Genomic DNA, 24,474 nt, shown 5'->3' with positions numbered 1-24,474 from the left:
TATAGTCTAGCGTTCAGAGTTATGTAAGAGTTCTCAATGAAGGAACAATCAGCTTTTGATGGAAGGCCTCGCCTTTCAATCCTCAGAGTCCTCGCCGTCTTCCACACCAACCAGAGAAGCCAAGCGATCGAGACCCGATGGCTTCATGTCGAAATCTTGCTGGGCAGTTCCGTCGAAGAATTCCTCCTCGCCGTCGCCGAACTCGAACTCGACGTCATTTTCGGTAGCCATCGATCGATTCGGTTCTGGTGAGCCGGCTGCGGTGGTATGCTCGGCGACCTTCTCTGCAGCAGCAGAAATAGGGATCTCCTCCTCGGCGATATTCTTCTCCACTGGGGAATCTGCCTTCCTGTCTCCAACCTCAGCCGCAGCTCCCTGCTCAAAGCTGATTAAATCCGGCACGACTACAACACCCTTCTCCGCGCCATATTTCTCGCCTCCTTTGCCATCGCTCTGCTGGTCTTGGCCCAACAGGTCAAACAGCTCACCCTCTCTCACCACGCCTTTGCTCATGTCAACCTCCATCAGCGGCACCGGCTTCCAGTCTTCAGGCAAGAGATCGTTCTTCTTCTTCGTCACACCAGCAGTCTTCGGCAATGTTGGCTTGGGCATGGCAACGCCGGTAGCATGTCCTTTTGTTGCAATCCTGCCCAGCTCGGGAGCAAAGATCCACGGGAACGACATCAAAGGCATGCTGTCGAAGGTCATGGCACGAAGTGGAACATCTCTGCCACCCTTCAATCGAGTGATGCGAGTCTCTGCAACGGCTTCGCCCACCTCATCGGCAGTGATCTTGTACATTGCGACTATGAAGGGCTTCATCTTGTCCCAGTCGCGGTCTTTGTCATTCGTGCCAGCTTTCTCGTAGCAGAGCTCCCGGTGTTGCTGCTTGAGATTCGTCGTGATCTCGCCCATGGCCTCGGCAAACTTGTAGTCGCCAATCTCTTGATGGTGATCGAGGACAAAGGTGGTGAAGACTTCGAATTCGGTCATAATTCCATGCTGGTTCATGATGCGGCGCATAGCCTCGTCGTAGACCCTCTTGACATCCCTAGCATCTTGCAGCATCTGATCCGTTGGCTCGCAAGATTGCAGGATTCGTTCATCGAACGGCATCTCCCACGCTGCATGGAAAGGCTCTCTCTTCACCTCATCGTACAATTTGCCGAGAACTCTGTTCGAGTGGTAGACTTTACCTCTTGCCTTGTTCTTCGGCTCGCACCAATGCGGCCAATCCCGGACTCTCAGTTCTGCAGGCATGGTGGCTGGTACGCCAGTCTTTGGATAGTCCACAGCCTTTGAATGGAGTTGAGCCAAGTCGAGGCACTTCTGTTCTTTGATGCCGTCGGGCAGTCGATCTGCCCAGTAACGGTGTGCGCATGCAATCCTGCTCAAAATATCATTCTTGATGTGCTGGACGAAGAACGAAGTCATGTTGTCGACAGTGACGGGCCCTTCAGCCAAGACTGGATCTGGCGACGTGTAGTCCATTGGCTCGTGATTCCATTCCGGCGGGATCAGTTCCTTGTCCCAGATGACGATGAAGTCGTCACCATCGAGGTCGCCACCAGAGCACATGTTTGCAACATCGCGGTCACCAGTTTGTGGGAGTACGACGCAATTCTTCAGATGATGCAGAGCTGGAATATCCACCGCCTTTACGATGCGAAAGTCACCTGGGTGCAATGATGGGTTGCGTGCAAGACCAACAACTCCTTCAATGACTCTGTATGACCCAGGTTTCTCAGTGTCTGGGATCTGCAGGAAGATTTCTGGCAACTTTGACTCGTCATGTGCGTTGTCGTCGAGAGTGCCTGTTACGTCCTGAGTGCTGGTATAGTGACCCTTGAGTGTGGCAGACTCATCTGTGCAGCCCAGCAAGAACGTGCCCTCGTCGATGAAGATGCGAGCCTTCTCCTTGAGGTACTTCAGATTCCAAGAGCGCCAGAGTCGCAAGCTCGTAATGACGAAAGGATCCTTAGTTGCCATAAACCCATCAAAGATCATGCACGCAAGTGCAATGGTCATTTGGTTGAAGTCGATGTGCTTCTGCAACAGCTCGAGTGCTTTCTGCTCATTCTCCATGGCTTCTTGCAGGTCCGTCAGCATGAGCCGTAGTTTGTTCAGGAAGACCTCATCTGGAACGCCGAGTGCCGACAAAACCAAAATCAACTGCACGTTCAGCGAGGCCGTGCTGAATTGCGAGATCCGGCAGATTTCCAGACCACTGGCTTTGGCAGGAAACTTCTGTTGGCTGGGCCGAATCTGTAATGTCATGCCTTTGAGAGAGGGATCGACTGCTAGCACACCTTTACAACCAGCGAGACGGAATTGGAACACCGAAGGGTAGTCTTGCTCAGAGTTCGCCAGGCCGTAGTGATGCGCAACCATGCGAGCCAGAAATGGTGAGATCTTGCCAACGCCATCAGTGAAGCAGAATCCGTTCCGTTCCACATCATTGATTTTCTCCACGTTGATGGAATGCGGAATGGCGCGTGTTGTCGAGAAGCACTGCCCAAGGCGGGAGACATACTTGGCGATAATCCGAATGCTCGTGAAGTCTCCCATCCAATCTCGGATGTCTGCAGCTGTCACACTAGCAGTCGAGGCAAAGAAATACGCTCCGTGCTCACGGAACTGGGAGTTTCCGAACGCAAGGAATTCAAAATGCCTGCCACCGATCTTGATGCCGTGGGCCATCGCTCGTTTGACGCGGGAGAAAATCTCATCATCTCTGTGGTCATCAGATGCCATGATTTTGCCTTTGTATCGCTCGTCGGTGAAGCGAACTCGAAGAAAACGATCCTCGAACTGCTGATACTGGCGGATCACACGATTCGATGTCTCCAGCACGGGTGTCGAGATGTACATCGTGGTTGGCGTGATGGTGACTGAGGGAATCTTCGTGCAATATCCAGGTCGCTTCTTCTCAACCACTGAGACTTGGTTGTGCAGCGAGAATATGTCAAACGGGTTGTAGTACTTCAGCTTGCGGTCTGCAACCCTCTCCAGTATCTTGACGGCCCGCTGAGGGTCGAGCGAATGTAGCCTCGCAACAAAGTCGTGGTTGAGGTTGCACTCCTGGATCAGTCCGAGGCTAACACATACCTCAAGCTGATATCGCAATGGAAACGGCAGTGGTACAGTGCCATCCGCCATTTCTTGCATCTCCGAAAGCACAGAGTCGGCCGATCTCCAGTCTTTCGGTTGTTCTGATTGCGACCAATGCCAGAGATTGTTCGGTTCTTGGTGCGTAAATCCGATGTTACTGCTTATATTCATGGTGACATTGTGGTCCGCAAGTGCTTGACACATATCTTGGAAGTCTTGGGAAGTGGTGACGGCCGTAGGAAACTTCAGCCTATAAGTCAGCCAGCGACCGACTTCAATGATGGTGTTGACTTTGCGAAGCTCTATAGCTGACGATCGTGCCCAAGGGTAGAGATCGATGTCAGTTTGGCGCAGCCAGGTGCTTCGCTCGGTCCAGAGAGTGGCCTTGTCGTCGTGAGTGCTGGATATATTGGTCACCTTTCTGGAGACCAACGGGGGAGTCTCAATAGTAAGGACGATTGACGTTGTATTGTCAGGGTCCCGGACCATGAAAGCGCGAGAGATCTGTGCTGGAGTGATGCGCAAGTTGAAATGACGCTCGACCAGACCATCTCCCTTGCTTGGAACATGGGCCGGGAACGAGAGCGTCAGCTCCTTGTGCTGTAGATCCAAAGTGAACGCAACCTTGGTTTGAGGTGAAGGCTCTGCCGTGTGCAAGATCACCATTTTGTCTTGCTCTTGCATCATGCCGAAGTCCACCGATGCTAGTGGTAGTGTCATTCTCTCTGGCAAATCCCTGTTAGAAAGCGGACTCCGGTAGTGGTATGGTTTCCTCGAGTTGTCTTTTGTTTCCATGCGCTTCTCTCTTCCATCGTGTTGTATAGTGAGCCAGCGTCCTACCCAAGACCTGTCTTCCGGTGGTGGCTGGAAGATCACCACGCCGTGGCCATCACGGCCTTGCTTCTCAGAGATCTCAATTCGAGTGACGTTTCCAAAACGCTGGAAGAAGGCGTGCACGTCGCGCGTCTTCCAGTTAATGGGAGCATTCGAAAAGTAGACTCGAAGCTCAAAGGGATTGTAGATCACCGACTGGCGATAGTTGTTGGGCGCCATCTGAGACGTTGCGGGCCTGGAGGGCGGAAGCACAGGTCGGAAAGCTGACGCGGTTGGAATGGCTGGGGCCGCTGAGGGTTGTTGTGTTGGTGGGTGCTTGCGCCGAAGATGTGGAGGTGTCGTTCGAAAAGAGGAATTAGATGTTGACGAAGAACTGCTGCTGGATGGCGCAAGAAGTTCTTGGAAGGCCATCGCTGATGAAGGTGAATGAGTTAGCTCGGAGGACTCGCATGTGATTGTTCTCATGTGAAGTTGAAATGTGTTGGCGCTGAGCAGTCTGGAAATTTGGAGAGGTGGATGTGGATGTCGATGTCGATGAGGATGTGGAGGGTGTCGAGGCGATTCTTGGAGAGTTGCGGCAGTGAGGAAAGTGTTGACTGCGAGGGAGGCTCCCTCAACTGCAGTGGCAGTGCACCTTGGAAATTGATAATTCAGACTCGAGGCGTGACTTACCATCGGCCATTCTCCTCGTTCTGCGTGATGCACCTCCTCGTCCTCGTCCACCAGAGGAGGTGGAGTTACTGTTGCTGCTGCTGTTGCCGCTCATCTTCTCAGCCGAACGACAAGATGTCGACTCGACGCGTGTCCGGAGTTGACGGCGTGGTGTACATCCGTTCGGTGGAGGTAAGTAAAGGATTGTGTTGTTCGTGTTGTGGTGCCGTTTGCACTTGCATGTTTGTGCCTGCTTGCCACTGCCAAACCCCTGCCACGCTAGCTCATGCAGCTAACCGCCATCCGCGCCTGCTTGCAGCTGTCTAGGGCTGGCCGTGCAACGGTCATACATTTACCTATAAAGCACAGTATTGAGTGATAGCCTCTCGATCTTGTGATACTTGCTGATTGGGGTATCGACCATTGACCATAATCGCCAAACTCGACCTATCAGTCAAATCACAATCCAAAGTCTTATGCCATCATCTCTGATGCAAGTACTTGCTACCATGATGGAAACTTACAGTGAAGATAGACTACTCAGGACGATTAATATAGGGTGCTTTCACACAAAGCCAAGCCATACCTACCAGTAGCTTTAATCATTGTGGGCCCCTGATCTGCATCTCTTTCCTCACCCCGCGACACTCCCACGAAGATGTCTCATGCCAATGGGTGGCAACTTCTGCTCTCCTTTCCTTGATCGATCAAGCTCGTGCACCAAGGTCGCCGAGAGTTTGTCCGCCAACCACTGACTCTCCGACTTGACACTCATCAACGGCGACTTCTCGTCCAGCCAGGACCAGTTCCCAATGGGATCTGCAGTCTCCCTCCTCTTGATCAGACCTCGTTTATTTGGTGCTGTGTTCCACTTCGTCTGTCGCTGCGTGTCCCTATCCACCAGTCCGTCTATAACAGGTCTATTCTTTGTGTCGGCGGTTGAAGAGTCATCCGCCTGGCCCGCTGGGTGTTGAGTTGTATCCTGTTGATCATTGGAGCCATCGTTGTCATCTATACTGCCATGACCTATCAGTAGCAGGAAGAACTCCCATTCGTCCCATGAGTATTGCACTGGATGGTCTGCCAGCAGGTCTTTCTGCACGCGCGTGAGTTCGCGTGCGAGAACGAAGTGGTAAAAGTGGATGTCTCGGTCGACATCATCGCCTACGACATCGTCAGCGTCGTTGAAAGCTCAGGCTGCGCTCACATACCTTTCGACTCCGCTTCTTTCAACGCTTTCAGCTCCTCCTCTTCTACGTGAGACTCCAGCCGCTCCACCATCGTGCGCAATGTGTTCACTCGATGCTCTTCGGCACTCAAAGGTACTTCTCGCTTCGACTTGCCAATGTTGGAGACCTTGCTCGCAGCCTTGCGAGCTTTGTCTTTGGCCGATTGCTTCACTTCTTTGGGTCTGGAGTACAGTGCTGAGATCAATGATGTTGACCCAGTGAAAGCCTTGGTGAACGCTTCGCCGATGCCGGATATCAAAATAGTCAGCGTCGGAATCGCCAGAAGAGACCAGATAACATAAAATGCCTTGCCACAATTCGATGCGGGCACGATGTCGCCATAGCCGATTGTCATCAGCGAGACGAAGGAGAAGTAGACTGATTGGTAGTACGTCAAGTCTGTTGGGATGTCAGCTCCAATTGAATCTGGAAGTGAAAAGATGGAAAGGGCAACGCTTTCGCTCACCTTGTTCTCTCTCCGTGACCATGAACACCACTGCCCCTACGAGCCACAGCACCGAAGCAAAGGTCATACTTGTGGAAAGTGAGAAATATCGCCGCTCTCGATCAGCCGCATTCTGCACCTTCCTCATCACATTGAACTCTTCCTCACGACGTTGTGCAGGGCTCATGGAATTTGTGAGGCGGTAGTCGGCCTTTGCGAACCAAGAAATCTTGATGGTGCCTCTGTTGTGGTCGATCTCGTGCAGTGCATTCTTGCGTCGCTTCTCGGTGATTCGAGCTGCTATCTTCAACTCGCCGTGCTCCAATACCAGTTTTCGAATACTGCCGACAATCAGGCCAACCAAGAGGATGCCACCGACAGCATAGGGAAACAACAGTCCACGGCCAACCTTGGTCAATGGCTTGTAGTCGCCCAAGCCGATTGTCAGCACGGTGACATCTGCCCAGTATACTGCATCAAGATAGCGCCAGTCCTCGATGGCGCTGAAGACCCATGCAGCAAGCAGAATGTACGCAACGAAAAGCATGGTCTGCGGCTGCGTCAGCCGTAAATGCTTGATTCCTCCTCGCTGTTCAACTCACCTGAAGCATCAACATCCTCTGAGCATTGGTCAATTGGAAGTCCTTGTCGTAGTAGCGCCGATGCGCTCCATACACCGTGACACACATGAGCAGTCCGATGACGATGTAGACAGCTGCAGCAATGATGGCGTAGTAGAACGCAGCGGTAAGTGCATGGTTACCGGGTAGTCTTCCCACCGGGTCGAGCAGGAAATAGTGTTCGTCAGAACTGAGAACAATGACATCGACAAGCAACAGCATCCCCGCCAAGATGAAGCCGCCGATTGTGATGGGCTGAGCAGTAGAGAATTCCAATCGCTGTGCCATGTTGAGGAGTAATGCCGCATTGCCGATGAGTGCGGAGATTAGAGATGCAGTGTTTATCGCCAGCAGCCATTTTGGATCCGGTATTTGGTTACCAAAGCCTTCCTGTGATCTGCATCAGCCGTGTATATCTCCATAATGTGGCCATAGAAAACTCACAGGAATCTTGGGCGGCAAGATCTCCCGCCAAGGACAAACGAGTGAACAAATACTGAAGCCATTGGCGATGGGGCCAAATGTCGCGGCGAGGAGAGGGCAAGCGGTCGAGGCGAACCACCATCGGGTCGGCGCTGGTGACTCCTCCTCTTGTCCGGGCAGGGGTCGCCTGCTGGGATAGGCCTCGGCATCCCGAGCAGCTTCTTCGATGGACTCTCGGACAGCAGGTTCAACGGCACTCATCGCGTCTGCCCGGTGGTATGAAATGCTCGTGGGTGAATTCGTGTTGCGGCGGCATCGCGATTGCAGTTGCGGTCTGGCCTGGTCACGGCAATGACGGAGCGGCCGAGCTGAGCGCTAAGCAGGAAGGAACCTTTGGTCGGTCGGCGACAAGAGGAATCGCCATTGCCAAGTGACTGAATGCACTTTCCATGACTAGAAGTGGTGCTTCCATAGCTCATGTCAGCGGCTCGGCGCTAAGAATTCTTTACCCTTAGCCTGCACCGGCGTTGGTACAGCCGGATTATTCAGCTTATACGAAGAGCAGCGGAAACACGCCGTAGGTTGGTCATCTACGGAAACATACCACAATTACCAACCTCATCGACCTCATGATGCACAAATATAAGCATGAAGGATTCATGGGCTTCCGAGACACAAATCAGACCAACCACAAGATTTCGCCCTGCACTCGGTGCCGCCTTCACACACCATGCATCTAACGACCCCTGTCTCTATACTCCTTTCCACGCTTTCTGTTGCAACATCATGCCAAGCACAACTTACTCACAAGAAGCCGCTGCGAGTGGAGTCTTTCGTCAACTCAGGACCCTCCCTCGATGTTGTGTCCTCTCTGATCATCGGCTCTGAAGCAGCAGTACTCATCGATATGCCGCTGGCAATTCCTCAAGCAGAGAACCTCGCAGCATGGGTGAATCGCACGACGGATAAGCCTCTGGTTGCCGTCTTTACCACACACTCCCATCCGGATCATTACCTCAGCGGCGCTGCGCTTTTGCCATATTTCCCAGACGCCAAGTATTACGCCCATCCCAACGCTGTGGCCCTCATACAGAATGAGAGTCAGCAACAAGTAGGTGTTCGCTCCAGAATTCGCAATTCACAATCCGTTGCTAACACCTCAAAGATCGCAGCCTGGGGTTCGATCCTCGGAAACGAAACCGTCGTCTCTGAAGCAATCATCCCGACGCCATACAACTTCACATTTTTCACCCTTCCCGGAAACGAAGACTCACCAATCCAGCTCCTCAGCCCGCTAGGCGGCGACACGATCGACGAAACACTCTTCTACATCCCATCAATCCAAACCTTAATCGCCGGAGACACCGTCTACTCTCACGACATGCACCTCTGGCTAGCCGACTTGCTCACCCCAGCACTCACCTCCTCCTGGCTATCGACTCTGGAATACATCAAGTCCCTCGCTCCAAAGCGTGTCATCCCGGGACATGCATTGTCGATTGGCAAGTTTGGTCCGATGATCGATGTCGCTCATACTGAAGCATATGTCAAATTCTTCCAGCAAAACATCGAAGCTCGTGGCGTTGACTACTTTATTCCGAAGCAGATTTTCGATCAGTTGGATGCGAAGTTCCCGGGTCTGCTCAACAAGACGAGTTCTACGACTTCTGCTACACTGTTGAATATCACCGCTGAAGAATTTGGGAAGAATGGGACGCGGCGCACTCATTATGTTGATCTGGCATCGTTCAATGACACGCGCGCTCTCACAGGCTGGCAGCTTTAGACACATCTGGAGAGCTCATGAACATAGCATCACTTCCAGATTCATGCTTTCAATTTCGACTTTTGATTTGCCGACCAGCTCGACGAATGAATACAACAAATGTACCAGGAGAGGAGAAAATATAGTCTAACTTTATATTTGTAATCGTCTGTCTGCTACCAGGTATCTGGATTCAAAGAGTACAGGGAGACCGCCGCGCTCAGTGTCTCTCCGCATACTGTAACAAAGCCATCGAGAGCAGGAAAGGTGGAAGAAATAAGGTATTTCGTATCGCCATGCCAACAAGTCGCCAAGAATCATCCCACTCACCCCCCGCCACATCTCCTCTCATATCTTAGCCACCTCAAATGTAGAACATCGTGTCCGCAAGCTCAGCCGAGAACGGGTTCAGGCCGTTGCCCTTCCATCCCGGAAAGCCCTCCTTACGAAGTCCTCCACCCTTGATCTTCTGCAGAACATGAAAGTCCTTCTGCTCCATTGTGGCATTTCTAGCATTCACCAGACCTGCAAACAATTCGTCTTCAGATGGTCTAGCAGGGTGCATTGGAGCAAGGAAAGGTGCCAGGTAGCAGCGTCCCCGCTCGGCCAGAAGGTCAGCGTAATATGCTGGTGACGCGTAGCTGATGGGAGTCAAAGCACGGGCGAAGGTCCAACAGAGGTTGAACGTGATGCGCTGGAGAGCATTGGCGGGAAGACACATGTCGTTGTGAATCACGAAATAATGACATGGTCGAGCGGTGCCTTTGAGAGCGGCATGAGATTGGAGGTAGAAGTCGAAGTGGTACGCATTGCGGATCGATGGGTCGTCGACCACGAGCCCGGGACGGAAATTGGAGTTTGAGTCGATGGCCTGGAGAAGTATTAGTACTGCTGCTGGTGAACAACAATAAAGGAAACAGAAACATACCCATGAGACACTGCTGTCCACCTGCGCAGGTGGGTAGAAACGCGTGTGGTGGCGCTTACCACACACGACCAGCGTAATCTTGGGCTTGAAGTCCTTTACCTCAGCATGCTTCTTGCCAAAGTCCTCGCAAGCTTTCACGACCTTTGGAAGCTCCTTGTTTTTGACCATAGCGAACTGAGAATCGGAGACACCATCGCGATAGAAGAGTATGTTCTTGGGAACCGACTTGTTCTTGGCATAACATGCCTCCAGACGATCACTTATCATGGAGTCCAGGTCTTCGATGGTCTCCTGCTTGGAGCGCTGGAGACGAAGCGAGCCAGGATAGTTGACTGCGTATTTGTCGTCACTGGCAACCACTGCTGCGATAGACGGACAGTGCGGAACGCTGCCCGGACCTGGATGCGTGACGTCCGCACCGACGAACATCGTCAGTTGATCCATACTCTTGTGCATGAACTTGAGCTCCGAATCAGGAAGTGTGTGATTGTGACCTCCAGCCTTTGCATTGAACTTCAGCGCCAGGTTACCCTGGAACTGTAGATCACCTAGCCTTGATGCGTTGACTGGGGTCACGCAAATAGTATGAGCTCCAACATCAACATCGGCCCACCACTTGACCCGATCATAGACTTCAGCTGATTTCTCCGGAAGCATGATCAAAAGGAATCTCTTCGGTCTGTCTTTTGCGGGTAGGTGTTGATTGCTGATCTCCTTGCATTTGGCAGAGAGCTGCTTGGCGGCTGCCAAGAGGTCATTCGGGGCTGTGGTAGCGGACTTTGCGACGCTGAATTGGTGAGTCCCATTGAGCCCGTACCCTGTCAACGCTGTGGCCAAAGCCTTGTAGTCCTTGGTGCCAGCCTTTGTATCTCCGATTTCAATGACTCCGAATGCAGCCATTCTGCCAGAGGTTCTGAATTTCTTATTTCGCAGGTCCCATCTGCCATTTCGCAGTGCCCCTTCCTTGAAGCATCCTTGCTGCTTCATAGTGCCTTTGTAAACTAGATCAGGAATGGTGATCATGCGAGCGTTCGTTTCTTTCATTTTCGAGCTGATTGAGATACCATTCCTCTGCGAATTCTGGATTGCCTGGCTGTCGAACATCTTGTTAGCCTTGAGGCAGTCCTCGATCATGGCCACGTTTTGCAAAGGACGTCGCTGAGAAACTCTGATCATATCCCTCATCGCGCTCTCAGGCAATTTGCCGAAGAATGGTTGATGTGGTGCAATGTAGAGTAGCTCCGCTGGCACAAAGCAAGGATTGTCGCGTGTGCCGAGATTGCAGGTCAGCAAGTGCGGAAACCGCAGAGTAGAGGTAGCCTCCAGAACATGGCCATTGAAGTATTTCTCGACAGTGATGACGCCGTGGACATTGTGTCGGAAAGTCTGTTCTCTGGCACTGCGGCCGAAGGCGTTGATGCGTTTGATTTTGCTGTCATTGACCGGACTCGGGAGGATCTTCGACCGGGACGGATTCGTAGCTGTGGGCGGAATGTAGAGCAACCGAACTCGGAGGCCTTTGACGATAGACTGTAAATTGTATTAATTTTATTCAGCCGCAGGAGTATGTCGATGTTCATGCACGTACCTTGAAATAGTGATCCAGATTCCTCAAGTCATTCACTGCGAGATTCGGCCGAAACTTTTGAATGTACGCAGAGGCGTAGAAATGCACCGGTTGCTCAATTACAAATGCGCAAGAGACCCCATGAATGTTGAGCACCACGCGACCATCCACTGGCCGCATGGAAGTGAAGAAGCCGTTCCTGAAGTTCAATGAGTTTGACCAGGTCACAGAACCCAAGTCGGTGGGGAAGAATTTGTCCCGGCCAACTTTGACTGTCCTCGGAGCAGCGATATTCCGCGAAAGGATATTCAGAGCAGTCATATATGGCAGCACATCAAACTTCTTGCGACCATGCAGGAACTCGATGAGATCGCTCATTGCCAAGGTATGAGTGCAAGTAAGTGTGACATTGAATGTCTGTTGCTGTGAGCCCCCAACAGGAGCGAGCACCACTGTTTTGGCGAGAGTCCGACCCTGTGGGGTCAGGAAGACTACGGTGGAATGATAGTCTGTGGCGAACTCGCTCCGCATGTTGCTGAGCGGCGGAAGCGTAACAAGGTGCCGGATCAAATCCTTTTTGAAGCCGGCGACCTTGACCTCGCCGCCAGTGTCGCTGCGTGTAATGCTCACGCTGTAGAGGTAGACTTTTTCAACTTTGGGCAGCTTGACGTCGAAATAGTTGACACGTGCTTTGACCAACGTCCCGTCGGTGCCCGCATTGACATTCGTTGCAAAGTTCTCTGCAAACACCGAAGGAGTGGCATCCGCTGCAGGTGCCATGATCGGTACAGTGCGGTTCGCCATGCTGCGACCGAGACTGAAGTATGTGGAAAGCTGTCGTATGTGGAAAGCTGTCGTATGTGGAAAGCTGTCGTATGTGGAAAGCTGTCGTATGAGACTTTGTTGTGGAAAGAAAGAGAAAAAGTTCGATAGAGGGGTGCCTCTTATGGTGGGCAGCAGATTGCTGTGGCAGAAGTGAAGCAATCAGCTGCTGCGTCACGAGCTTGTTTGCGCAGAAAGCTGCCTAAGTGAAAAAAAGTTTGGGCCTTGATGACTGGTCACTTCACAACGAAAGTTGCTTTGAGTGAGTTGTTGAGACTTCTTGTCAGTTCACTTCCTTGTGAGACGAGACAGACCGTGTGCAGTGAAGACATGCGCAGCACAATTTTGGTCAGAAAGGCTTAGTGCCGTTTCGAAGAGCACAACATCGCATTATTCTCGCTCGGTGCTTCCGGGATTATCTGGTAGCACGTCTTGCACGAGAAAGACCGAGGCGATAGCGGCGCTGGAAGTTATCGCTTCTCAGTATGAGCACGGCTACCGTAGGGGTGACCGGAACTAAAGCCAAGGCGTGAGCAGACTTCAAGATGGGGACCTGCGACTTGAAGCAGAACATTCCTTAGGTCGAGCCATTGTTGCAAGATATTCTCCAGGGACATTCTGTGGAGTCCCATCAGCTTCGTGACTGCTGTGCTTCACTCTCCAGCTTCTCTCTTTTCTTCTGCTCCCTGAGAGTTTTCCTCATCTCCCTCAAATCCGGTGGCACCTCAATTCCCAGTCGACTCCTCAGAACATCAACATCGGTCTCCAGCTCCTCCTCCCAGTATACGTTCACCACTTCTTCCGCCTTCAGTCCATTTCTCAAAGCCCACGGCAAATAGATCTCAAAAAACCTTTTTCTTTCCACAGGCTTCAGCCTCACAATTGCAGCCAAGGAAAGACCCGTCATAGGCAAGAGCGTATTCATGAACTCGAAAGCCTTGACTGCAAGCTCTCCTTCAATGATGACCGGAAGACCAGTAATTGCATGTGTAAAGTCATGCGTCTCACGATATCGTTGCATGACATACGCTTCTTCTGGATCATCAATATACCGAACAGGATCTCGAGTATCGGGCGTGACCCCTTCCTTGTCCAGCCAGTTCGCATATGCTCGCCCTACCGTATTTTCAGGATATGTCCGTAGCTTTTCTAAGCTGATGGTCTGGCTTGTGATGCGGGGCCGATCGCGGAGAATTCGACGCCCGGCTGGGTGATTGAGCATTGCCGTACGAAGACGGGAGATGAAGTAGGGTTTGGCAGTTGCTTCGCCCAAGGAAGCGATCAGATCGTGACGATATGGATTGCGGAGAGAGCCAAATGCGCTGCCAATGGCGAGCGCGGAGCGTTCGACAAAGTTGAGAGGGACATGGCCTGGATAATTCGGTGCTGGACGATTGAGCACGCTGAAGGCGCGAGCCCGAATCGCGGGCGGGAGTGCCAGTAGTCGACGCATCAGAAGAGGCGAAGACATTGTCATTGGATCTGCATTTGCATGTGGTAGACAGAAGACGGAGGAGGTGATGTTGGAAGGAGCTGCGGAGTTCGGCGAAGCCAAAAAGTCCGATGACGACAAGGACTCTGGAATCCCAGCACCATTTCCATCGCCATTCACGACCACAACGTCGACTGGAGAAGCTCAAAGCTTTGATCGAGACAGATGATGAGCTGAAGAGCACGTCGCTGTCTTGTCTTCACCCTGTCTTCACACCTCCACCACCTCGCACGCCGGATACCTCGGCTACACACACCATGCTGCAGCGGTAGCATTGACGTGGGCCGGGTGGCCGTACACTTTCCTGTACCCTCTTTCATTCCGACGCAGCGGCGATACAGCTCGTGGTGGGGCAGACGAACCATGGCGACCGAAGCGGACGCGCAGCACCAGCAGAGTACGAGCGGGAAGAACGAAGCAGACGAGGAGCACATCGACCCGAAAGTTATGGAGCAACTGAGAGCTGCCATGTCCCCTGCCGATAAGCAGTACGCCGCACTGAAAGATGTGCCGAGGAGAATACATATCATAGGGACAGGCAGTATAGGGAAACTGGTGGCGCATGCATTGCGAGGCATTCCAGATCCGCCACCAGTGACTCTGATATTCCACAGATATCAGCTGTTGCAAGCATGGGAGAAGAGCAAGAAAGTCATTACAGTCCAGGACGGAGAATTTACTGTTCCCAAAGATGGCTTCGATGTCGAGCTCATGCCCATGACCCGGAGACAGCACGGCAAGACTTTGGAGGAGGGTAGTCCGAATTTCTATGATGTCTCCAGCGAGGCTGGGACGAAACCGCATGAGGTGGCGAAACTCATGGAAGAGCAACAGCAACAGGGCAGTGGAGAGACGACTGCATTCAAGCCGGTCGAGGTTTCCGACGACGATACTGCGCCCGCGGCTGCTGAGCGTAAACCGCTGCCCGGCGATTACGCGGTGTCAGATGAGCCCATTCACAATCTCATAATATGCACGAAGACCATTCGCACCCTCAACGCTCTCTCTGCTGTGAAGTCGAGAATCTCTAAGGACAGCACCATCTGCTTTCTGCAAAATGGTATGGGTGTGATTGACAGGGTCAACGAGGCAATCTTCACAGACGAGGCTACAAGACCACAATATCTGCAGGGCATCGTCTCGCACGGCTCATACGTGCCGCCCTCAAAGGCTGTCGAAGACCCTTTTTTCGTGGTACACGCTGGACACGGAACAATCGCACTCGGCGCCGTACCGCCTCGACCCACCAAAACAAATGGTCGTCCACCAACACCCACAGGCCACGGCACCGACAAAACCGGCGAAATGGATGAGACCCAAGTCAACGAACTCCGACCCACAGCCCGCTACATCACTCGAACCCTAACGCGAACCCCCGTACTCGCCTGCGTGGCCTTTACTCCGCTCGAATTGCTTCAGCTCCAGCTCGAGAAGCTGGCCGTCAATAGCGTCCTCAACCCCCTCACAGCCTTGATAGACAGTCGAAACGGCTCTATCCTGTACAACTTCGCCTTCACTCGCACGATGCGACTCATGCTCGCCGAGACCTCTCTCATTATACGATCCCTGCCTGAACTCCGCGGAATCCCTAACGTGCCGAATCGCTTCAGCTCCGAACGTTTGGAAACATTGGTCGTGTCCGTTGCGCACAAGACACGAAACAATATCAGCTCAATGCTCGCGGATGTCAGAAGAGGTGCACAAACTGAGGTCGAGTTCATCAACGGGTATATTGTCAAGAGAGGTGAAGAGTTGGGGATCAAGGCTGTGGTGAATTACAGCATGATGCAGGTTGTGGTCGGGAAGGCAATGATGTCGCAGCGAGAGTACGAAGATGAAGTTCCGGTTGCTGGAACGGGGAGAAGAGCGAATGTGAATCGGGAGTAAGAGATGAGCATGATGTATATAGATCATCACGCTGTGTACTTATGTAAATTCGCCAAGGAATGTACAAAGCTATGTTTCCTGCAGCCCGCTCCCAGCGGTTCCAGCTTCTGTAGCTTCGATGACAACACCGATCTGCAGAGCTGTGCGCGGAGTTCGTACCACATATGATGTTCAGCTTCAGGACCTTCTTGAGCAGCCTCATCGTCTCTGCCGAAATGTCTGGACTGTGCTAAACCTGGCTCCTGCCTATTCCAGCATACGAAACCGGCTCGCGATATGGAACTTTATCATCAAGCTGCGGCCGAATGCATTTGGAGGAGGGACTTGACACGTCTGTCACAACAGCTCAAGCTTATGTACAGTAAGATGACGACACTGGCGTCCGCCTCTTAGCCGCACAGCCTGCCTGTCCGAAGCGCAACTTGAGGTAGCTCAGACTTAGCCCGTTCTACAAATGTACCGTAAGCTGCGAGAACATTATCGAAGCAGTGGAATGAATCTGCTCTTTCCACTTGTACGCCAAAGGACAAGCTGAGCCGGTTATGGACACCTGCGATGGTTCTATCTACGAGCGACTGCCCGGTAATCGATGGATCAGACTACTGCAACTCGAGCCTGCTGAGAGGCTGGAAGACGGCTTAGTCGCGACGCTTCATTTGCAGGATCTTGGGGGGCCTTTGCCAGTATGGCCATTGAACGGTGCCGCGCATGGCTCCCAGGGAGATAGAATAGCCTCCCACGAATACTGGAAGGAAATCAGAAGACGCCAACTGTCTTACAATGCGCTTTCCTACAGCTGGGCAACCGAGGATGGCAACGACCGCCGTACTCACAAGATGAACCTCAATCGTCGGATGTTCAGGATCACGAAGAATTTGTCCGATGGTCTGCGACGCATAAGATCGGCCAAAACCACTGAATGTCTATGGATCGATGCTATTTGTATCAGCCAGGATGACCCAGCCGAGCGCAGTGCGCAGGTCTCCATGATGTTCGACATCTATCGATCTGCTCGCCTCGTTCTTGTGTGGTTGGGAAATGGCGATGATGATCTCGATAATCACACATGTGCCTTGGCACGATCCATCGACGCAATATTACAATATGCACAAGATACACGTGTATACAAAATTATTGAGGATTGCATCAAGGTCTTTGCGCGTGCCGACATTCATGACTCATGCGCGTGCCGCAACTATAGCCATCATTACCAGCTCGACGGACCATCGAGACGCCCCGGACATTTCACGCTCTCCGAATTGTCACGGGCGATCGGGACAAAACTCGCGGAGCAGTTCAAGGCGAAGGAAAATTCGGCTTCACGCTTGTTGTTAAAGGTCTTGAAAGCGGCCGCCATTGTCGATCGGAGATATTGGACACGTCGATGGATCATCCAGGAGATTCAAGCTCTTCTCAACATCCACGGCTGCGTCTTTCTGTGGGCTGGTCACATGGCTTCAGCAACCACATTCTTCGCGATGATCACCGCTTTTGCGACCTGGAATGTCCCTCACTCTCATCACGGGATCGAATTATCCTCGATCAGAGAAGAACTCGCCACCATCAGCCACCGGACCCTCCCCTCCAGCCCGCTTCCAGCTCGTCTTACCGCCCATCTCGACACGGATGGCTTCGAGAAGGACTTCCTCGTTATAGTGGGAGACCTGAGCGGTCCCATCCACAATGTCATGCTCGCGGAAAGGCATCGATCCGACCTGCTCTACCTGCTTCGGAAATTTGCCATGTACGAATGCTCCAATGTGCATGATCGGGTGTTTTCCTTGATGGCGCTAGACCCCAGCCACAACTTGCAAGCCGACTACTCTCTCTCCTTCGCCCAATTGTGCTTGAGTTTCGCCAAGAATTCTCTGTCCCGGGGCGATTTTCGCATTCTGAACTATGCGTGTCTTCCCGATGACTGCGACGAAGGACAAAGTGCTCTGAATCTTCCTTCTTGGGTGCCTGATCTGCGCACGATTCCCGGCGCCGGAAGCACCCTGGCGGTAATGCGTGCTAATACGATCCTTGCTGCAAGTAAGATACAGTCAAATGCCGGGCTATTGCTGGAATCTTTCTGGCTAGGAAATGTGGTAGATGTTGCCCATATCTCCGATAGAGACTCTTATCATACGAGTGCAATCTCACTGAGCAGGTCGATCGACACAAACACCAGTCCTGCACCTTCACTGGAGATAGGCCCACCCCGTTTTGAGCAAATTCGAAATATGATGATTTGTCCTGGCGATGTGATATGCGTCCTGGACGAATATTTTTGGAACCGTAGCATTCTTGGTCTTCGGCCAACTGGAACGAAATTGCATCAGTACACACTGATCTTGGCCGTAGAGATAGTGGACATACGCGGCAGCGACTTTGACCATGTGCACTTTCATTCGCTGCCAGAAAGCAAAAGGGCGATAACTATCATCTGAAATACCTCGACCGCTACAAGCTTTCTTCGGACGTCACTGCTCTACTGGAGGGTGCCTCATTTTATCCACAACTCGTCGGCAGCATGCACCATGTAGACGATTCAATCTGCTCTGACAGGAGAGTCCTGCCTTTGCTCGATACCGAGCTCTTTGATGAACAAGTCAGCAGCCCGCTCACCAATCACGAACGCCGTTCCGCCAGTATTCGCTCCCACATTCTCTGGCGGGATCGACAAATCCGCCAATTTGAGGTTCTCCAAGCCATGCACACTCAGTTTCTCATCGACAACCCCGTTCTTCTCCTTCGGAGCCATCTTGCACGTTCCGAGCGAATGCCAAGTCGTCGACAAAATCTCTCGGGCTCTCTGTTCAATCGCCTTGTCATCTTCTTCCGAATACTCAATTCTCTCATCGCCTTTCGCAATCGGGCCATCGGCCTTCTCAACGACGGCAGCTTTCGAGCCTTCTGGGAAGCGAGGATGCGTCATGGCGAGCTCACCGCGGAAAATTGGCATGCGGCGCCACATCTCGCGCGACAGTTTGTAGGCCCAAATGTGCTTCTTCACGTCATTATCGCCTTGGTCTTTGAGCCAGCCGGTTTCGAAGTCGGGACGATCGGCCATGGTCTTGCCGGTGATGTGAATGTGGCCGCGGCTGAAAGGATAGCCGGTCCAGTTGGCTTGGGAGACATATTCTGCATCGTCAGGCAGCATGCTGTGATCGCCGTAGAAGCTGAAACGAGTCAGCACCATCACGATCCGAAGGTTTTCATTCAAAAGCCTACCAGTTGTAGAGCGCGAGAATCATCAAAGGACGATCTGGGACGTCTTTGAAGTCTCGGTCCCAAGCTTTCCGGAATTCTGGTCCTAACGCATCGACTTCTTCTTCGGTGGGACGGAACTTGCCCTCTGCTATAATGTCAGTTCTCATTCAAAGCATCTGGAAGTATGATTCACTCACGACCATCCATGGCGTTGGTACCAAGCAACTCATCATTCATCCTAATAGCTTCTTCGATGTTAAATCTCCCGTCCTGGAAGCCGTTGATGCACTCTCTCGGCGTGAGGTTCGTTCGGTACGACCACAAGGAGAGGTGATGATCTTGGTAGTCTGATCCCACACCTGGAAGATCTTCGACGACTTCCACGCCAGCCTTCTTCAAGACCTCAGCGCCACCGACTCCAGATCTCTCCAAGATACCTGGTGTCGCATTCGCGCCAGCTGAGACAATAACCATCTTTCGTGCCTTCACGACACGAGGAGACACATATCCGATGTCCAAATATTCTGGATTCGCCATGAACTTTGGGTTGGTCTGATACTCCACCCCAGTCGCTTTCTTGCCATCAAATATGACACGCAAGACCTGCTTCTCTGTCAAGACGTGCAAGTTCGGGTACTCGTTGCCTTGCAATTTCGGATGCAAGTACCGATGTGCAGCGTCTTGTCGTCTGCCATTCGGTCCCACATATCTATAGTATCGCTCTACAGCATTGTTGTTGTCCAAATTCTGGAGATCTTGCACTTCTGGATATCCGAGTGCTGCAGCGGATTCAACGAAGGCATTTTCGGAGCGAGAGCAGGTGTAGGTTCCTTTGGAAATGTTGATGGGTCCGCTATCGCCATGGCGATCTTTGTCGCCTTTGCCGTGGTAGGTTTCGAGCTTGAGAAGGTCAGAATCTGGAACAGGTGAGAATGGTACGACGCACCTTCTTCAAGAATGGCATCATCTCGTCTGCACTCCAACCAGGACTCTTCCAGCTGTCGAAGTCGCTTCGCTGAGCACGGGTGTATACCATCCAATTCATCGCACTTCCGCCACCAAGCGTTCCGCCCGAAGGCACAATGGGCTTCCGACCTGCGAGCTGTTCCGATTCATTTCCGTGCCAGAATAGAGTGATTTTGCTCGTGGGGAAAAGATTGCGTGGGTAAAGAGCTGGATGGACGACTTCGGGCATTCCATAGTTGTTTGGTCCTTGTTCGATCACCAGGATTTTGAGGTTCTTGTCTGCTTCGGCGAGACGTCCTGCTACGACGCAGCCGGCGAGACCACCTGGATGCCTAGTCAGTCGTATCTCCCAGAATCCATGACCCAAGTATCACTTGCCTCCCGCGATGATCACGTCAACCTCGTTGAGCTCGCTGGGCAGCTTCGTGTAGTACGGCATCTCGATCGATTTACTTCCAGTTCTCTATGGAAATCCTCAATGGTTTCACAACACAACAGCAAAAGCTTGATCAACTCATCAAACACGCATACGTGCAGGCACAATACAATTAATATCGACTGCGCGAGCATAACCGGGCACTGCGAGAAACAACGTCATGTTCCTGGACGGCAGAATGGAAAGACAACGACCCCTCATGCTTTGCAACGCTTGATCATCCTTCTACTTGCTGCTGTAGACAGATCTGTGGGATCAACACACAGATCGCGATGTTGGTACGACAGAAGCCTGTGTCGAGTGGTGTTCTCAAAGCGGGCAGAGCTCCATGCTCCGCATATGCATATGCACCCCGCAGAGCCGCGTGTGCGAGGGAGCTTAATAGCGTGCCACATGCGCGAGCTACGTGCAGGAATGTACGAGGGACTGTAGTATGACGCAGCGTGGGAGCTCTATGAGGGTAAAGGTAGCCGAGATCTTGGGTCGATGCTTATTAGGATGGGAAACGACGTTCAGGCAACGAATATCGAAATCAACGATGATTGATCAGCACTATCCTTTCAACATGCATGATAGTGCGCTTATGTGCGGAAGAACGTTCCGTCATTCGACCTGGGTATCAATCACAGTCGTTGCTAATACACAGTCTTCATCTAGTAGAAGCACAATTCAATATGTCCGTACTCGTCAGCCAAATAAGAAATCCCAACTCCTGGATCTAGCTCCGACATGGAATCTGTGCATTCCTCCACGCACTGAACTTCTGCAAGCAAGCCACAGAGGCATTATATGTACAGTTTGACTGTCGTTCACCGCCCAGAACATACATCTGTTTCACTAATACAGCAAGTCAGCTAACAAGCCCGATCGAAAACGATGAAAAAGCTCACCACAAATGACAAAGCAAATCTCACTCGGCTTTTCAGCAACACGCGACAGCGTCGCCGCCGCCCAGCTCCTTTTGGCACTCATGCGGGCCTCGACCAAGGCTATAGCCATATCTCAACACATGTGTACCATGCAACTTACGAGCATACCGTTATGCCATGAGAGATCATTAGAAGTCCGCTATTCAACAGTGGTATACTAATGCTGAACAAATATTGCTGATCGTGAAAAAAGACTTGAGTGCCTTGCTTCCGTAATCGTGATATCCGAAGTGCACGGCAAAAAGCAAAACAATCTACCACAGCATTGTGGGAGGCCTTTCAATAAAGCGCAGCACTTATCATGCAAGTCTCGAGCTCAACTGAGTCTCCCAATTTCCCCTTGACGCCTGATTGACAAACGACTTATAAGGATACCATTACGCCACGGAAGACTGTTCAATCGTGCAAAGCCAAGCGTGAATATGTATGTCGACATTGCGCTCCGGTAGCGAGCTTTGGCGATCCATCCGATCATGTAAAAGGTCGTCGTTGATAGATGTCCGACCAGAAGCAAACGCAAAGTCCTATAGCACTTGTTGGTCGTACCCCTCAGCACGAAGATGAGGGCGAGGTAGGAAAATCTGTGTGTGTATTCTGGTCGGTCTGCTGACACCAAGGGGCATTTGGCTACAAAGAAAATCATGAGTACGTGCATCTTTTGCTGAGGAATCGTGCTCCACAACGACTTTGATCGAGACCTCATGACATTATTGATTTGTACAGTTGCGTTCTAGAGAGGCAATCATTCGGCGACTGACGTTCCGCGGCCTGCTGTCCTCGGCCATGAATGTACAACTCGTCTGGTTTCCGAAATGAATCTACCCATTCCTCCTCACTGCCCTCCCCGCAGCTCTCGCACCACCTCCCGGCGGCTTCTTTACAACCATCCACATCATGATCGTCGTTGCCAGACTCAACGAAAACCATGTGAAGATGTATTGCGTGTGATTGTTCCTCAAATTAACCTCGGGCGGCCTCCCAATCGGTATGCCCTTCTCCGTTCTTCTGTACGTCTCCAACAAATCACTTTTCATCGTCTCTTCAATCCACACCGGCTGACTGCCACTGTGCTCCGCCATCTGCTTCACATCGGGAAAATGCCAGACGCCTTCTTGCGGCACATTATCCGGTGTAAACATATTCTTCTTCCAAGGTTCTCTAAGTAATCCCTGCACCACGACTTCTCCAGCTGGCAATCCTTCCGGCCTCTTCGCCTGCGAAGCTTTATCCTTCGGGATCCAACCTCTGCACACCAGAATTGTACTTCCCTCTCCTTGGTCTTCTCGAACCAAAGGTGTGATGACCAAGTATCCATCTTCTCCATCTAAGAGTCTAGGCCCAATCAACATCTCCCTCGAATGATCAAACTTTCCCCTCGCGTACACCCTTCGGTAATCGAATTCCTGAATCGCATCGGGATCTATTCGCGGAGGAAGAGGCAGCGGATCTCGAATCAATCGGTCCTCGAACTTCGCGATGAGGTCTGTCTTCCATGTCAAACGTTGGACTTGCCAACACCCGAGGATGAAGGCTGTGATAGGGATTGTCGCGAGGAAAGCGAGGCCGTAGAAGTTATGTTTCTTCCCGGCGCGAATGAGAACTGGTGGTGTATCTGCGAGGCCAACGAAGTTTGGGTCGTCGCCGGGTTGGTCGTACTTTGTGCTATTGTGCCGGCGTGATTGTCGTTGATGCTGTTGGGTTCGCTGGCGCGCGGAGCGGAGGAGCTGTGATGGGGAGGGCGGAGTTTCGTGGCGGTGGAGGCAACATCTGCAGATCCATTGCGGTGTCAAGGGCTTGGCGCTGGTGAAGGACCGCCAAAGCAAACGCGAGCGATCCATCTTATGTTGGCGATGGAGGAAACACAACGACATGCTGCACTTCCTGATGCATGAAGTTGATGACGGGCTTGGCTCCGCTTGCCAAGCCGTGTCAAGTCACTTTCAGTTCCTTGACTTCGTTTGAACAACAACACTTTGAGCAACAACTCATACAAATGTCTATCAACAATCCATGTCTATCTCGCATTCTTCCTCTCTCCTCGCCCATAATGACCAACAGGTGCCAGCCCCGCGTCATGTACCCTACTTTCACCGCAATTACATTCCTGATCCAGCAACTCATGCAATCCGTGCAGCCCGTAGCGTAACAGTGTTCTCCACTCCCTCGATGAAGTCAACTGGAGTCCCAAGACTGCTACGGGAATTGCGCTTCTCCGGGCTCAGATCGATCAGGAATAAACTCTGACGTAGCCTACTCCTCGCCACCGAGCGCCTGCCAGATCATAGGCCACGACTGAATCAGTGCTCCAAGGATAGGTTCCGGGTCTCGTGCTACCAAATTGGCGAGATCTCGCTTCTCCTCTCCACCCAGTGCCTGCCACATCATTGGGAAGGAGTTGATGAAGGCTGCAAGAATTGGGTCCGCTTCGCGGGCGGCGAGTGCGTGCAAATCACGCTTCTCCTCGCCTCCGAGCGCCTGCCACATCATAGGGAAAGAATTGATGAAAGCCCCGAGGATAGGATCAGCATCCCGGACGGCTAGATTGGCGAGGTCGCGCTTTTCCTCTCCACCAAGTGCCTGCCACATCATAGGGAACGAGTTGATGAAGGCTCCGAGAATGGGATCCGCCTCGCGTGCTGCCAAAGCGTCCAAATCGCGCTTCTTGAACCCCATGAACCACTTGCGGGCGGTGTTGCTAATCCAATCACCTAGACCAGCCTCCGCCTCGCGCCTGAGTATGTCCATGTCCGTATCGCGCTTCTCGAAGCCCATAAACCATTTGCGAGCAGTATTGCTAATCCAATCGCCCAAGCCGGCTTCCGCTTCACGTCTGAACATCTCGAGACTCGCATCGCGACGCGCGATATCGAATGCAGGAGCCGCGTAGGCAGAGCCAGCAAGGGCAATGGTGGTGATCGTGGAGAAACGCATCTTCACAGTGGGTTTGAATGGATAGTGGTGTTAGGTTGGTTGATTTCGTTATTTTGCTTGTTGTAGAGCTACCAGAGCTTCTGTCGCAAACCAGTTGCTGAGGAATGTAAGTGAAGAAAGGAGATGTTGTTGCTGCTTGTGATAACTGGTGAAGCAGACTCTATTTGTATGCCTACTCTACGCATACTTTCTCATATCAAATGATGACCATGGCCATCTTGGTCGGTGTCTTCGGTATGTTCT

General features: G+C 52.1%; 10 protein-coding genes across 10 annotated transcripts; 3 read left to right on the top strand and 7 right to left on the bottom strand.

Annotated features, from left to right (window-relative positions):
• Positions 1-75: 75 nt before the first annotated feature.
• On the bottom strand, positions 76-4,711 carry CKM354_000219200 (uncharacterized protein; the record flags this gene model as incomplete). Its single annotated transcript, XM_044797343.1, has 2 exons — positions 76-4,358; positions 4,618-4,711. The coding sequence occupies 2 exons, from the start codon at positions 4,709-4,711 to the stop codon at positions 76-78; spliced, it is 4,377 nt and encodes a 1,458-aa protein (XP_044653278.1).
• A 519-nt stretch (positions 4,712-5,230) lies between these two features.
• CKM354_000219100 (uncharacterized protein) lies at positions 5,231-7,574 on the bottom strand (the record flags this gene model as incomplete). Its single annotated transcript, XM_044797342.1, has 5 exons — positions 5,231-5,760; positions 5,808-6,224; positions 6,292-6,820; positions 6,873-7,280; positions 7,335-7,574. 5 exons carry the CDS (start codon positions 7,572-7,574, stop codon positions 5,231-5,233), a joined length of 2,124 nt encoding a protein of 707 aa, XP_044653277.1.
• A 469-nt stretch (positions 7,575-8,043) lies between these two features.
• Positions 8,044-9,099, top strand: CKM354_000219000 (uncharacterized protein; the record flags this gene model as incomplete). Its single annotated transcript, XM_044797341.1, has 2 exons — positions 8,044-8,424; positions 8,479-9,099. The coding sequence occupies 2 exons, from the start codon at positions 8,044-8,046 to the stop codon at positions 9,097-9,099; spliced, it is 1,002 nt and encodes a 333-aa protein (XP_044653276.1).
• Positions 9,100-9,442: 343 nt separating this feature from the next.
• On the bottom strand, positions 9,443-12,377 carry CKM354_000218900 (uncharacterized protein; the record flags this gene model as incomplete). Its single annotated transcript, XM_044797340.1, has 3 exons — positions 9,443-9,949; positions 10,007-11,536; positions 11,595-12,377. 3 exons carry the CDS (start codon positions 12,375-12,377, stop codon positions 9,443-9,445), a joined length of 2,820 nt encoding a protein of 939 aa, XP_044653275.1.
• Positions 12,378-13,026: 649 nt separating this feature from the next.
• On the bottom strand, positions 13,027-13,872 carry CKM354_000218800 (ubiquinone biosynthesis protein COQ4; the record flags this gene model as incomplete). Its single annotated transcript, XM_044797339.1, has 1 exon — positions 13,027-13,872. The coding sequence occupies one exon, from the start codon at positions 13,870-13,872 to the stop codon at positions 13,027-13,029; it is 846 nt and encodes a 281-aa protein (XP_044653274.1).
• A 378-nt stretch (positions 13,873-14,250) lies between these two features.
• On the top strand, positions 14,251-15,774 carry CKM354_000218700 (uncharacterized protein; the record flags this gene model as incomplete). Its single annotated transcript, XM_044797338.1, has 1 exon — positions 14,251-15,774. The coding sequence occupies one exon, from the start codon at positions 14,251-14,253 to the stop codon at positions 15,772-15,774; it is 1,524 nt and encodes a 507-aa protein (XP_044653273.1).
• A 454-nt stretch (positions 15,775-16,228) lies between these two features.
• CKM354_000218600 (uncharacterized protein) lies at positions 16,229-18,206 on the top strand (the record flags this gene model as incomplete). The annotated part of the gene is made up of 2 exons (XM_044797337.1): positions 16,229-16,235; positions 16,300-18,206. 2 exons carry the CDS (start codon positions 16,229-16,231, stop codon positions 18,204-18,206), a joined length of 1,914 nt encoding a protein of 637 aa, XP_044653272.1.
• Positions 18,207-18,307: 101 nt separating this feature from the next.
• On the bottom strand, positions 18,308-20,374 carry CKM354_000218500 (uncharacterized protein; the record flags this gene model as incomplete). The annotated part of the gene is made up of 5 exons (XM_044797336.1): positions 18,308-18,938; positions 18,991-19,114; positions 19,167-19,869; positions 19,916-20,259; positions 20,314-20,374. 5 exons carry the CDS (start codon positions 20,372-20,374, stop codon positions 18,308-18,310), a joined length of 1,863 nt encoding a protein of 620 aa, XP_044653271.1.
• A 1,744-nt stretch (positions 20,375-22,118) lies between these two features.
• On the bottom strand, positions 22,119-23,138 carry CKM354_000218400 (uncharacterized protein; the record flags this gene model as incomplete). The annotated part of the gene is made up of 1 exon (XM_044797335.1): positions 22,119-23,138. One exon carries the CDS (start codon positions 23,136-23,138, stop codon positions 22,119-22,121), a length of 1,020 nt encoding a protein of 339 aa, XP_044653270.1.
• Positions 23,139-23,550: 412 nt separating this feature from the next.
• Positions 23,551-24,231, bottom strand: CKM354_000218300 (uncharacterized protein; the record flags this gene model as incomplete). The annotated part of the gene is made up of 1 exon (XM_044797334.1): positions 23,551-24,231. The coding sequence occupies one exon, from the start codon at positions 24,229-24,231 to the stop codon at positions 23,551-23,553; it is 681 nt and encodes a 226-aa protein (XP_044653269.1).
• Positions 24,232-24,474: the final 243 nt, after the last annotated feature.

The sequence above is a fragment of the Cercospora kikuchii genome (assembly GCF_019650295.1).
Source record: "Cercospora kikuchii DNA, contig_00001, whole genome shotgun sequence".
NCBI lineage: Eukaryota > Fungi > Ascomycota > Dothideomycetes > Mycosphaerellales > Mycosphaerellaceae > Cercospora > Cercospora kikuchii.
Note: the sequence above shows the minus strand (reverse complement) of the source record. Positions and strands in the feature narration are given on the sequence as shown.